Source organism: Pleuronectes platessa, chromosome 13 (genome assembly GCF_947347685.1).
Source record: "Pleuronectes platessa chromosome 13, fPlePla1.1, whole genome shotgun sequence".
Taxonomy (NCBI): domain Eukaryota; kingdom Metazoa; phylum Chordata; class Actinopteri; order Pleuronectiformes; family Pleuronectidae; genus Pleuronectes; species Pleuronectes platessa.
This window is the reverse complement of record NC_070638.1, coordinates 3,043,117-3,056,281: the sequence shown is the minus strand read 5'-3', so window position 1 is coordinate 3,056,281 and position 13,165 is coordinate 3,043,117. Positions and strand designations below refer to the sequence as shown.

At 44.7% G+C, this 13,165-nt stretch overlaps 1 protein-coding gene across 1 annotated transcript in view; it reads left to right on the top strand.

Moving 5' to 3' along the window:
- Positions 1-1,121: 1,121 nt before the first annotated feature.
- LOC128454948 (supervillin) overlaps positions 1,122-13,165 on the top strand; it is a 34,690-nt gene continuing 22,646 nt past the window's right edge. The window contains exons 1-6 of the mRNA XM_053438558.1: positions 1,122-1,674; positions 8,523-8,586; positions 9,415-9,503; positions 9,595-9,652; positions 9,725-9,873; positions 10,392-11,226. Coding sequence (XP_053294533.1) covers positions 9,645-9,652; positions 9,725-9,873; positions 10,392-11,226 — 992 coding nt within the window. The 5' untranslated portion in view covers positions 1,122-1,674; positions 8,523-8,586; positions 9,415-9,503; positions 9,595-9,644. The remainder of the gene's footprint in view (positions 1,675-8,522; positions 8,587-9,414; positions 9,504-9,594; positions 9,653-9,724; positions 9,874-10,391; positions 11,227-13,165) is intronic.

The following is a 13,165-nucleotide window of genomic DNA, read 5'->3' as shown; positions in this document are numbered from 1 at the left end:
TCCTCAGTCTCTCTCCTCTCCACCCAACTCCTTCTCTCTCTCTCTCCTTCTCACTCCCTGCTTCTCTTTCGTCTTTACTCTGCTGCTATAGCGAGCCAAGTCCACAAGATGGAGACAAACAACAGTTAAACAGAAATAGGAACCAATACCCAGTTCCTTTAGGCTACAGTTCCTTCTCTTTCATTGGAAGACCTGCGGAGAGTGAAACTTGTGACCTGTTTATTATAACAGATAAAGCATATATCCAGTATCCTGATATGTGCTTGTTAAGGAAATGCTCACATGAAAGTGAAAAACTGATTTTACTGTTGTCGTCGTTGTGTTATGTTAAAGGAACTTTACAAATTCATTTGTGTTTTTTGTGTAATCCTGATGACAAACTAACAAAAAACTAACAAAAGTAAACAAATATTTGTGTGCATGCTGCTCTCTCTTCCCTTTTTGATAATTATCACAATAGCTGCATAACTTTTCATAAATATGAACACTTTGCCTCTCATGTGTATTTTCTGAAGGTGAAGACATCGACCTGAGTGCAGTGCAGAAGACACCATGTTGTGTGCAACTCACAGATGTCCTGTCGTAAGTACTTTGGCAACAATCACGGTCATGTGGCCTTAAATCATGAGGGGTGATATATTATATGGAGGCTCCACGCTTTGTCTTTAATTTTAGATTCAATGAAGCACCTGTTACTTGTGGCCTTTTAGAACCACGGAGCGTGACTCTCTGATGATGCTCAACTTTAGATGTATGAATTTGTGTAGATGCAGATGTAATAAATATGACATTGCTGGTTTAAGGAAGAATGCTTCGCTATTAAAGGTTCTAATTAACTTAGGTGCCCCTCTGTTGCGGTCAGACCCAGTGTTGTGGTATCGTGGCCCCTGCAGCGTCTGGATCACACCACACTGGTGGATTGTAGTTTTAACAGCTGATTCGATCCCTGTGCGCTGGGAGCCTGAGGCTTCCTGTCTATTTATGGCCGATGCCCCTCTATCGAGGCTGCTCTCTTCAGCCCATACATGGCTGTTGTGGGATGAGGTTACCACGCCGGTTTTGGCCCGCACGCCCCAAACCCTTTGGAAGCTGTGTTGTGTCGCCTCTCACCGTCAGTCCAAACTCTGTCAGACAAGGGTCCCAAACCTCCTCCACAAGAATGGACATTTTGGGGAAACCACAGTCTTGACTCATGGAATAGTTTGAAGAAGCATTTGCTGTAGGGGCTTTAGGAGTATCAGCCTGCAGTAGCACACCTCTTCTCTATTTTTTTTTCTGTCTTTCACCCCAGTTTCACCTCAGTCTCTCCCGCACACCCTTCTCTCTCTCCCTCCCCCTCTCTCCCTCTCCCTGCCTCTCTTTCCTCTTTACTCTGCTGTTCTTGGACTCATTTATTTGACCCTGGTGCAGCAGAGCTGGTGGGAAAGCACCAGGCTATATCTGTCGGCTGCTGAGGTTGGACCTGCTTCATGGTGGATGACTTTGGATCATTTGTTGGGTTTACCTAATCCCCCCCACCCCTGCTCCTCCTGCCTCCTCAGCACCTCTGCGCTGAACAAGGTTCCAGTGAAACCTTTTGTCTGGTTTCATTTGCCTGAGCTCTCAACAAAAAGAAACATGGACTTCACCTGCAGAACAACTCTCTCAGTCTTGTTTTATTGGAGTTAAAGAATTGTAAGTATTGTTTTTCTGTTGCTTAGTTTAATCTCATTCATGCTAATATATATATTATGTCAAGCAACAAGTCGAGTGGCCAAAGCATAAATGATGTGAATGGTAAACTAAGAGACTGTTTTAGCTGTACACGTAAACAATATGATATAATTCGATATCTGCCACGGCCCGGGGAAAAATAATAAGGGATTTAATAGCCTCAATGATTTGGCAGCCTTGGCCTTGTCAGTCAATGAAAGGACAGGAATTTAGCTTTTGCTGGTAAACATAAATAAGCTAAATGTGATGTTGTTAAAGTGACAGACGCTATTTAAAACCATTGCAAAGTTTCCTTGAACACAACTTGCCTTTATCCTTGTGCAGTTACATTGCAGCAGAATCTCAGACAAGGTATTTTCTCCTGTGCAAGTCTCCTGCTCGACTTCACAGTCTGGAGATCGCTCCCTCTCAGGTGTCTTCAAGGTTCAGGAAGTCACTCATTGTTTTCATCTTTGGCAAACTTCCTGGTAGAAGAAGGCAAAACATTAAAACTCAGCAATACTTCACTGAATGTAATGTCCGAGCTGAGCCCCCCCCCCCCCCCCCCCCCCCTTTCATGTTATGTGCCTTCTCAAGTAACCACATGGGTATTAGCATTCCAAGCTCCAGATTATGGCTGTACGTTGGCATGTGTGTGCAGCTGATCTACCGGCTGTGTGTCTGGAGCTGGTGTGTTGTTCCAACTCGGGACAGGCGTTGTTTCTCCACAGTTTTGTTTTAACAGTGTGTGTTTGTGTGTGTGTGTGTGTGTGTGTGTGTGTGTGTGAGACTGAGACAGGGTTCGTGTGTGAATACACCAAGCGGCAGTTGCTTGGAGTTCGGCACCTGCTGCACCCGTCAATAGGAACAGACAGGTTTACTGACTGGCCTCATTGTTGAGCCGCTGCCACTTGATTCTACTCATCTGCATATCTACAGTCTTACTCACATTATCACCCATGTGACATGTCTATTCATTTGATGGTTGTGATTTAAATGCAGAAATGTACGTTTTGCTTTGTCCTCTTGGTGGCACCACTAAGTTTTTATACAAAATAGTTTAAAGTGTGATTCCCTTTTAGAAAAAAAGTGCACTTGAAACATAGAGTTACTGCTCTTTTTTTTAGTTCTGCTATTATCGGAGATTATAAAGATTTTTTTGTAGGTGGAGGAGCAGAGATTTAGTTCAGAGAACCTGCTGAGTGTCTTGTGGATGTGTCATGCACTTGTTATTCCTAGAGCTTGTTTCCTCAGCACCGTCTTTTATTGTCTCCACCATCTGTTTCCGTCAGCACCTTGTATGTCAGAAGGCAGAACGCTGGCTCAGGCTCCCACTGGCCTGCAAACACGCTGCTGCCTTTTTCAATATGTGATTGCTGCTTGGATTATATGTGGCATGAATCAGGTCTAGAATGTTCCCAGTTACTCACTATGACATAAATCTATACAACTCCGCTAACCGAGAGTAAAATAATATGTGGTTGAGTAAGTTTTTGCGTAATCCTGCAAACTAACCAGCAGCACACAATGAAAACATTGGTTTTGATGGGATTCTGCATCAGTGGGCCAGTGGACCCATAATTACTGTGGTTATTCCACCATCTTTGCTTTCCACTACCAGGGGAAAGCCACTATAGCTACTTGGTTGCACTGTGACAGACGCTTTTCCTTTCAGGACTAAATGGAACCCATATTCTTTTTCTACAAATGTCTAGTTTAATGCTCAGCGTCGGATAGAACTCTGTTGTGAAATCGATGCTTGTAAGGAACCAATCTAAATGCAGATGGGGGCGTTTTTTCAGTAGCCATTACTTTTGCAATCAACATTTTGCTTCATAGCATGTTGGTAGTATTTTGTTACTGGCAATGTTTCTGGATGTTGTTTGGATATTTCAGAAGAAATTAAATATAGTCAATTCAAGTCACACCACAAACAACAGTAAACATGCATGGCACAGTATGAAGGGATTTGGTTGCAGGAGGATTCAGCTGAGTCATAATGGTGATAATGTCCAAAGCACACGTGATAAGAAATGGTTTGGTGATTTTAGTTCTTTGGAAGAACGTGTAGAAATGACCTCTGCTCCACTGGGACACAGTATACTTATACTTTTGTCTGGTCTTGAGTTACTTTTTGTTACCTCGTCCAGTTACATAACGTGAAGATGTTCCTGGACAATGTAGCATCTAAGAAAGTGCAGCCAAATCCTCCAGCTCCCGATCTGTCTTTGTCTCTCGTCCCCATTTCCCTCCCTGTCTCCTGCTCTGGCCTAAGAGCTGCAGAGCTTCTTCAGTGTCGTCCCTCTGCACCCCCGGCTCGGTGCTCATCGATATCCATATAAGAGCAGAGGAGGCAGGTTTCTGTGCCGAGTGTCCGGCAGAGTGGACGCAAGGCAACGGAGAGGAATGCAGATGCGGATCTAAAGATGGAATGCCAGAGTCAATGTTTAAGAAAAGGAGGGAGGACAAAGGTTCCTGGTCTGCTGCCTCATGCTCTCACTTGACATGCGTTTGTGTGTGAGTGAGTGAGAGAGAGAGAGGGGCCATTTAAATCATGCACTTCTTCGGCATGTGTTGACATCAGTATGTGTGTGTCTGTGGCTCCTTCATCACTGAGACAAATCTGCTGTTTGGCATATGGTTAACATTGTCAGCACCAAGGATGGTCAGTAGCTTGTGGGATTCAAACAGAGGTTCGTGGTTGAACTTCAGTTATTCTACTGAACCCAGTTAATCTCAGTGTGTTTAAAGACAGCAGACTGAAGCAAGCGATGTCCTCCACTGAGAAGTTTTTCTTCTGAGCTTCACATCTTAAAGATTTACTGCGAGATGCTCTGACGCTGAGTCACCCGGCGATTTGTTGAGGCCTCATCTCGTGGTGTTTACATGTTTTCCCGGGTGTTGAGTTTTGTGGACTGTTTTGTACACTGACTGTGTTGCAAGATAATACCGTTGAGTTGAGTTTCACATTTCTATAAACCACCTCTCTGTGACCTCATGAGATCAGAGAGCAGGTGGTCCCTAAATATCCACTGGGTGGAAACATCGAGATCCGAAAACCAATTCATCCTCTCACAGAGAGATTGACTGGGTTCAGGAGAAGAGGCTGCAGGCGTGGTTCATGAACAGAAAGGTGTCTGTAGTTTTATTAAGATATTTTTTCCTTTTTTAATAATTGAAAGACTGATGAAGGGGTTTAAATTAAACTGCTTGATTGCAAATGACTGTTACATTAAGGAATGAGGCTGCAACTTGTTGTCAACGACTCTGTGTTCAGAGTCCACCTCAGGGTTCTTACTTGGTCGTGTTATATGTGATGCCAGTAAAGTTTTCAACTAAGAAAAGCCTCAGGGCGATCAAATGGAGAGCAAGTGACTGAGGGTGTATCATGAGTTGTTATTGTTGTTGTTTTTGATTTGGCAACAAGAGAAGAAGAAACATATGAGGAAACATGGAGATAAAGAAATCAAAGAAAAAAGAGAAAGTGAAAAGGAGTTGAGGAATGAGGAGGAGTGATCGGAAGGAGCAGGAAGGGTCAGAGGAGAAAGACGGAGACGGATGGTGAGTGTGACAAATCTGGGGAAGGAGAGGGAGTGAGAAAGAAAACAAGGCCGAGCGGCGTGCAGACGTGGAGACGGTCCCCTGGTAAACACGGGCCGGCGGCTGACAGGGTGACCTCGCTCCCTGAGGCAGCCACTCACAACACATGTTGCCTTATTAGGGGCGTCTACAGGCAATGTGGGCAGACCGGGGAAGGTGGTGGTGGGGGGGGGGGTTTGTGTGTGAAAGGGAGAAAAAGCATCACACAGAGGAGGTGAGTTAACGTGCAGGCAAGAGTGTTTGTAATGAGAGTAAAGAGCCTGCAACAATATGCACAAACACTTTGCACATCCATGCATATTATCATATTATATTAAGAAATATAATCTGTTCTCTTTCATTCTGGACTGAAATATCTCCTTTTGTTGTCAATCTCTAAAGAGCTTGTTTGTGTTGGGGAGTGTGTGTGTAAATGTACTCGTGCACTCAAGTTTCATCAAGTCATTAAAATGTTAAAAAAAAAATCACCATATTCTAAGCAAGTAAGAGACTCGGCCATGATGTGTTATTTAACTGTTGAACAGAGTATTCTATCTAAACTGGCATCAAGACAAGGATGTCAGGAAAAGCCTTACAAACATAAAGAATTGTATTTCCAGGGGTAACCTGAATTTTTATAATCTTCGAACCCCCATGCTTCTCGAGCTAGAAGGTTCCTGGTTTGGATCCCAGTCGGTGATGTTCTCCCCGTGTCTCCATGGGTTTTCTCATGGAACTCGGGCTTCCCCCCTTAGTCCCAAATCATGCAGATTGGGATTAGGTTGATTGGAGACTCCAAATTGACCGTAGGTGTAAAAGTGATGTGAATGGTTGTTTGGCCTTGTGATACGCTGGTGGCCGGTCCAGGATGTGCCCCGCCTCTTACTCAATGCCAAGTAGGTTTGGCTCCAGCCCACCGCGACCCTCAAATGATGGCCGATAAAGATAATAGATTGATGGGTGGACACATTTAAAAACAGAAAAGGGAAGATTTCACAGCCAAACTATCTGAAAACTTCATAGTAATTTTCTATTTAATACAGTTTTTGGACACTTTCTTGCACTCAGCCGTCTTGACTGAAGCACACCTGATGGCTTGTGTGCTTTAAGGATCCCGTCTGACTCCCAGTAGCCCTGGACCCCATACCAGCCCTGCTGCCCTGCTGCCCTGCTGGCACCCTCCTCCAATCCTGTTCCAGAGTTTTTATCATCAAGGCTAATTTCTGCCTGTAATCTGATTAGGGCTCTGAGCTGCTTTAGCACCCTGCTGTGCTGTCTCTCTCTCTCTCTCTCTCCCCTCCACTCCACTGACACACACACACACACTGTCTGACAGCCAGACTGTGCAGGCTGTAGCTCGCTGTGTAGCCGGGGCAGTCACTGCGCTGTGGCTGTGTGCTCTCGTGTGTGTGTGTGTGTGTGCTCGTGTCACCACTTTCCTCCCAGCCTGTCTGCTTGCCGGTAGCAGCCCTCACCTCCGCCGCTGCAACTCCTGCTGTCCAACGTCGTCACCACCGCGGTGACACCGGAGGGGAGTCTAGCAGAGAGGCTGTCTGCTGTGCACCTCCTTAAACATGTTTCGAAACCCATGGATCTCTAGTTACCATGTGGACCATGTCCAGCCCTGTGGCCAAGGTAAGGCCTGTGGAAGGGGAAGGCTTGGTTATAGGTTGACTTTCCTGTCTGCCCCTAGCTCTATAGACTCCCTGGTCAATGCTGTTTAGCTCCTAACTGAAGCTAAAAGACACAGTTTTGGTGGATGTCAGTCATATTGCAGAGGGAGACTTACTAGAAGGCTGTGGAAATGTCTCATTCTGATCATGCCTGTCTAATTCCCCTGAGGGAATTACTATGAGTTTAGATGTTAGCATAGAGTTTGCTTGGAATGAATGTAGCCCCCCTGTTAGTAGTGATACCTCTCTTCTGGTGCTTTAATTTCAACAGGTGGATGCTACTGTGTGCTTCTCTCTGGGCTATTTTACCTTGACAATGCTTTGTGTGCATGGAAGTCTCCTTTACAGCAGCACAAGGCGTATCTCTGCCCCCTGAGGTGGAAGATGGCCGGTCCTGTTCCCCCAACAACCTGTCCACACAGATTGTGTGCAAGCGAGGGCCCTGTTGACTCAGGGCGTCTATTTTGCACCTCTTGAATATTTATAGAAATCCTTCTCCTCACTGCACTCTCTTTGGGACGTCTGGCACTGCCCAGCCTGAGCCTGGTGATGCTTGTTTTGTTGACAACCTGCAGGCGTTTCCTAGGAAAAGCCCGGGTTGACTTCCGCACAAGGGGCTTTCCAACAGAGGAGTCAGACTTGTGAAGTCATAAACAGACAGATACATGAACGCACTCCTCCACAAGAGTCCCATTGACTTTTAAAAGAGATGCTGCTTTTAAAGGTTATGGCATTTATTGATTTTGAGTATGAAAAGAGAGTGGTAAAATTATCCTTTCCATTTCTTCTTCTGGGATGTGATCTTTACAAGACAAGCGTGTGATGGGAAATCACACCCATGGTGCAGAGACTTCAGATTTCTGGCCTCTCCAATGTCTAATCCTGATTTGACTTGCCCTTACATGTCCTTCAATTCCATCAGGTCAGTCACTGAAGCCCCTTGACCTTGATGTCTCGGTGATCACATGGGACTTTACATCCTACACTCTCAGTCGTGTGGATGGTTCTGTGCTGTTGCCACATCGTCTTTAGTGGCCAAAATAAGTCAGAGGTGTCTGAACCAGTAACACGATCTGTCTCATATACTGGAATCCAACTTTACAACACGCCGCTGTGACCCGAGAGTTAGAGGGTCAGCGGTCAGCAGGGAACTGGGACTTTCTGAGTAAACTTTTTTGTCAACTGACTCACACTGAGCTGTAACGTTTCTGTCCCAGTGCTGTTTTTGATCTCGGATCTTATTTCAGATCTACATGCTGTGGCTGCAGTGGATTGATGATAGTCATTACGTGTGGAGCTAATGACAAAAATAGCAACCATTATAAATTATTTTGATAATCACGCTATTATGAGCTATACTTACGAGCCCACGTGTAGCGTCTCATTAGAGTTGTGAATGGGCTGAAGTTTATTCTCATCTGCGACACCTGTTGTTTTGTGAATATGCAGGATCACTAGTTCGTACGTTATTTTTATAATATTAGCCTCGGTGGGAACGCAAGAGAAATATATAAAAAAAGCAAGAAAAGGATTTCTTTCATTCAAGTTCTTGACTGAGTCTCGTTTGTTTCCCTCTAGGATCTGGATCCAAAGCTCCGGCCAAACTCTGCAGCTCAGCCTCGTTTCCATCCGAAGCCTTAAGGTAAAACTCTCACACGTAGACGTGGGTCAAATGGCGTGAGTGGAACTACGGAGATGACGCGCACCCTTTTCTAAGAGCATTTGCCATTCCTTTCCTTTGCTTGGTCATCAAGACGGGGATATGCAAGGATATAGGTTTAGTGCTTTAGCCTATCATGCACAATAGGCATTAAAAGCTGAAGATGCCTGGAACAGCTTATCCTAAGACACTTTTTTCTTCAAATGGTATTAGAGCCATAATACCTCTTTCGGGAAACTTTTGCACCGTGCCTCTTTTTGCTTGAATTAAAGGTTTCCTCTGGTAGTTAGTTAGTTAGGTAGTTCAGAATAAGATCTTTATCACATCGGGAAAGTGTAGTTAAAGTGTGTGTTAGTGTGTGTGTGTGTGTGTGTCTGTGACCGGCTGTTGCTGAGACGTAAAGCCCTGATTGTCTGGTTCCATTTGGAGCAGAGTCAGGACTTGATGACCTGGTTTCTAAGCTGGATCCTGATGGAAGTAACAGCAGCTGATCTTCACCTTTACCTGCGTTCACCTCTTAAAGACGAGTCACTTAAGGCTGAGACACAGAGAAGGCTCGTCTGGCTTGTTCTTAGTTTTAGAACCAAATATGAAGTCGTCCACACTAGTCCACTATAACTGGTGGTAATTTTAACTTTCAAAGACATTATATGTTGCAGTTAAAGGTTTCAGAAAGAATCTTACTGCTGCTACCTCTTTTTATTAGAGCAAATTTAAATGAAGTACCTTCACTCATTTATTTTGCTCTCAGTTGGAATCCAGAATGAATCAAGTTGCATGCTCACAACAGGCTTGTGACTTCTCTTTCAGTTTTCAGAGTGACTTCCCCGTTGACAAGACCGCCTTGGTCAAGAGCGTTTCAGATACAGATGCCAAACGTCTGGTCGTCCTCCCCAAGGGTGTGCATTGCTTCTACCATAATAACATCAACAATACTTACTTTTGATAATTTTATAATATTAACTTTGTATTTTCTGATCAAACAATCAGTTTCAGAGTTGAAGAAACACTTTGAGACTCCTGTCACAAAGGATTTGGAGATGAACAGGTAGGCTCAGGGATCATTACATTCCCACACTTTTTTTTAACCTCCCAGATGCTAACCTTCTCCCCTCGACAGGAAGGAGAGGATAGCCCGGCGTCTGGAGGGGATGGAAAGCGATGCTCCTCCTGCTCTGGTACCCGGTGGTTTGGTAGCCAACAGGATGCTGGAGGAGGATCCGCCGCGGTACACCCGCGCCTCAGACCCCTGTGAGCCTTGTGTGATGGGTAAGCATGGCACGCCGCACGGCAGAAAGATATGGTGATGCACTTTGTGGAATTGGATTGACGTTCCTGAAATGCATCTCATCATATTTGAAAAAGAACCAGTTAATTGTTTGTTAGTTGGTTTTTGTAACCCTTAGCTTGAGTTGTTTGCTGAATTACTTTCACTGCTGTTGTAACATATTTGTGGCCTCGTTCCTTCAGTGGAGCTGCTCAGTGACCAACTGTGCATCTGTCTTGTAGGTTTAATGCATTTGACATTGAAAATAAAGCACAAACAAATCTGACAGTTTTAGCATGGTGTTCATTTTGTAAGACATGGACTAACTCACATTAATGTGTGCGATGTGTTTTGTTAGATTAATGCCCCATTTTTCTCAATACCTTCCAATGGAGGTTTGTGTGAATGATATAACAAATTGGTTCCTTCAGTAACTCCCATGTGACACAAGTTTGCCACAATTCTTGATTGTCTAAAAAAGTTGTTCACAAATATTGAGTATTTTCCCTTTTTACCACAGTGAGGCGCTACAGTCGAGAGGATTTTGATTCTCCCCAGAAGAAGATGTCATCTTCAGACAGATCACCTCAGGTCAAAGGTGGAGTTGGCAGTGGACGTCCAGACCCAAAGTTGGTGTATGTCGACCCAGTAACGTTGTCCACCTCCTCTACATCCAAATCTGGTCCCGCAGACCCCTCCAGCCTCAGTTCCAAGGCTGAGCGCATAGCCCGCTACAAAGCAGAGCGCCGCCGCCAGCTGTCAGAGCGCTATGGCATCCTCCTGGATCAGGAGGCGGACATCGACCTCACACCAAGCCACAGGTCCCGCCGAGAGCCTGAGACCTCTGGTCGACAGACAACTGCCAGGCGAGACAGAGACGGACAGGAATCAGAAGAAGTGGGACGGGACCCCAGGGTGCCATACCGCTCTGGAGTGGGCAAGGTTTACATGAGGACTCATCCAGACGCTGCACCTGTTAACACATCAAACCCCGCCCACTCAACCCCAGCTCCTCCCCCCACACAGGAAAGACAGAGCAGATATTCTGAGCGGGAAAGAGCGATGAACATGGAGAACTACCGGCGTGGGGGAGCCCAAGAGCGCAGAACCGCTTCAAGATCCAGAACCCAGGAAGCGCATCCGCCCCAGCCCCAAAAACCACAGAACCCCGCACACCATCAAGACGCTGCCCACCAGGAGTCAAGCTCCGCCTCCACAAGGGATTACAGCATCGCAGCAGTGCCCAACTCTCCTCGCAGCGCCCGCCGGGCATCCCTGCCCTCCACCCGCTACGGCATATCACCTGGGGATTTATTCATAGAGCAGCAGGCCCAGAGCATCCTAAACAGACAGGGGTGAGTTTATAAAAACATTCACGTTCACAAAACACATCATGTCGGAAGGTTGTATGGTCATCAAGTCTTTTATACGTTATCGAGAGCAGGTATTTGAAAAAGTACATTTACAACAATACAAAACATGAAGTAAAATCTTAATTGTCAGAATAGAGTTGAGAAAACACTAGAATATACAAATCGCAAATTTAATGCAGCTTGGGAAGTCCAGTTGCTGCTGAGCTAGCTAGCGGCTACTTTTACCCACGGACTATAGCTTTCTAGCTGTGTCATGCTTGTCCTGCTCCAGTTTCACACGGTTAGATGCTCTGGGGAGCTCATCAAGGAAAGGCTATAGGGCGAGGAGGAAAATGGCAGGATATGCTTTTGGAGGGGATATGATTTCCCAACTTGTCCCAAGGGGTAACTATGACCTAACAGCAGCTTGGTTAATTAGCTAAGTGCTACATCTCACTTTCTATAATAAACTTGAATATGCTACCAGAAAAGGAAATAGGAATTGTATTGGTTCTTAAGTAGAGCAAATTACTACGACTTTTACTTGATGGCATTAAGGCAGGGACAACTGTTGAATTGGACGATGAGCTAAAGGCCATAATTAATGTTGTTCATATTTATGAACATTGACGTGACATCTCCAACATAGATATGCAAATGTCTTCAGCTTGTCCTCGAGGAACTGTCCACTCGAGAACATCAGCCTCTTTTAAGCTGGAAGCGCTCAGACACTCAGGGAAGCCCTGGTCATGCTGCACTGATCTGTTCTTAACAGGGTAGTCATGTGTCTAGAATTAAAGATTTGGTAATGTATTAAATGTGATGATAAATATTTGTCAAAGTTAAAACAATTTGAATTCCAATCAACTACAGGAAAGACTTTCAGTAAAGCACAGACCTCTACCAAGTCCTTACAGTCACTTTAAATTCAATCCATCTGCACCAAGTTTTACACACTTGTAGATGTTATTATTATTTGAAATTTTAGGCCTCTGACGCTGTCCTGTTTGACCTCTTAAAACATGGCACCATCTTTTTTAGCCACAAATCAGAACATCAATATCTGCGAACACATTACTTTATGCCTAAAACACTTCTTGAACAACTTTATGACACAAACATGACCATACCCAGAACTCTGTAAAACTGACCCTCTGCCCATCATCCCCAGGAACTACATTCTTGTTGAATTAGTGTGACTGTGTGTGGCCTGGGTTCCGTCAGCACATGAGTGGTGAACCAGAGTTGATGGGCTGACAACACTTGTCAGCTTCAGACCCTGACTCAGTCAGTTGCAGACATCAGCACTTGTGAGGAGAGGCTCTATTCACATCTCTGCAAACTCTGGCCTATTATCCCTATGAAATTACATCTGAGTCCTGAACCCTGTTAGTGATTTGGATAATGTCATGGCCTACAACATGCTTCTCCCCTTGAGAGCTGCAGGAGAGCTCTTTGCATGTATGGATTTTACATTAATTTTACTAGTAGTTTTGTGCAGCTTTGTAGAATGTAGATTGAAACACATTACTCATAATCTTTGATTGATTTATCTCTGTATTCCTGGAAGATCTGCCATCACAATTGTAGGTCCTTGGTTGTTTATTTCTGGACCAGACAGTGGCCGTGATGAATGGCATAGTTGGCTTGCAGAAAGAATGAAGGTCCGTGGCCTGTCTTTGAGCTCTATGGACAGGTGGACGTCATGAAGACATGGATTGCTTAGTGAAGCTTGAGTTGTTTCATTGGTTCACATAAGTAATAGCTTTTCATTGCAGGTTTACTTGCAAGACGTAAGTTTATTCCAAAGAAATCAAATCCAACACTCTTTATGTATATTCAATTTGTTTTCAACAGCTATTTTATCTCAAATTATGTTATTCAGATTACACTATTTTCAGGTCAATTGTATTCCACCGGCACAGACAGCCTTTGTGACCTT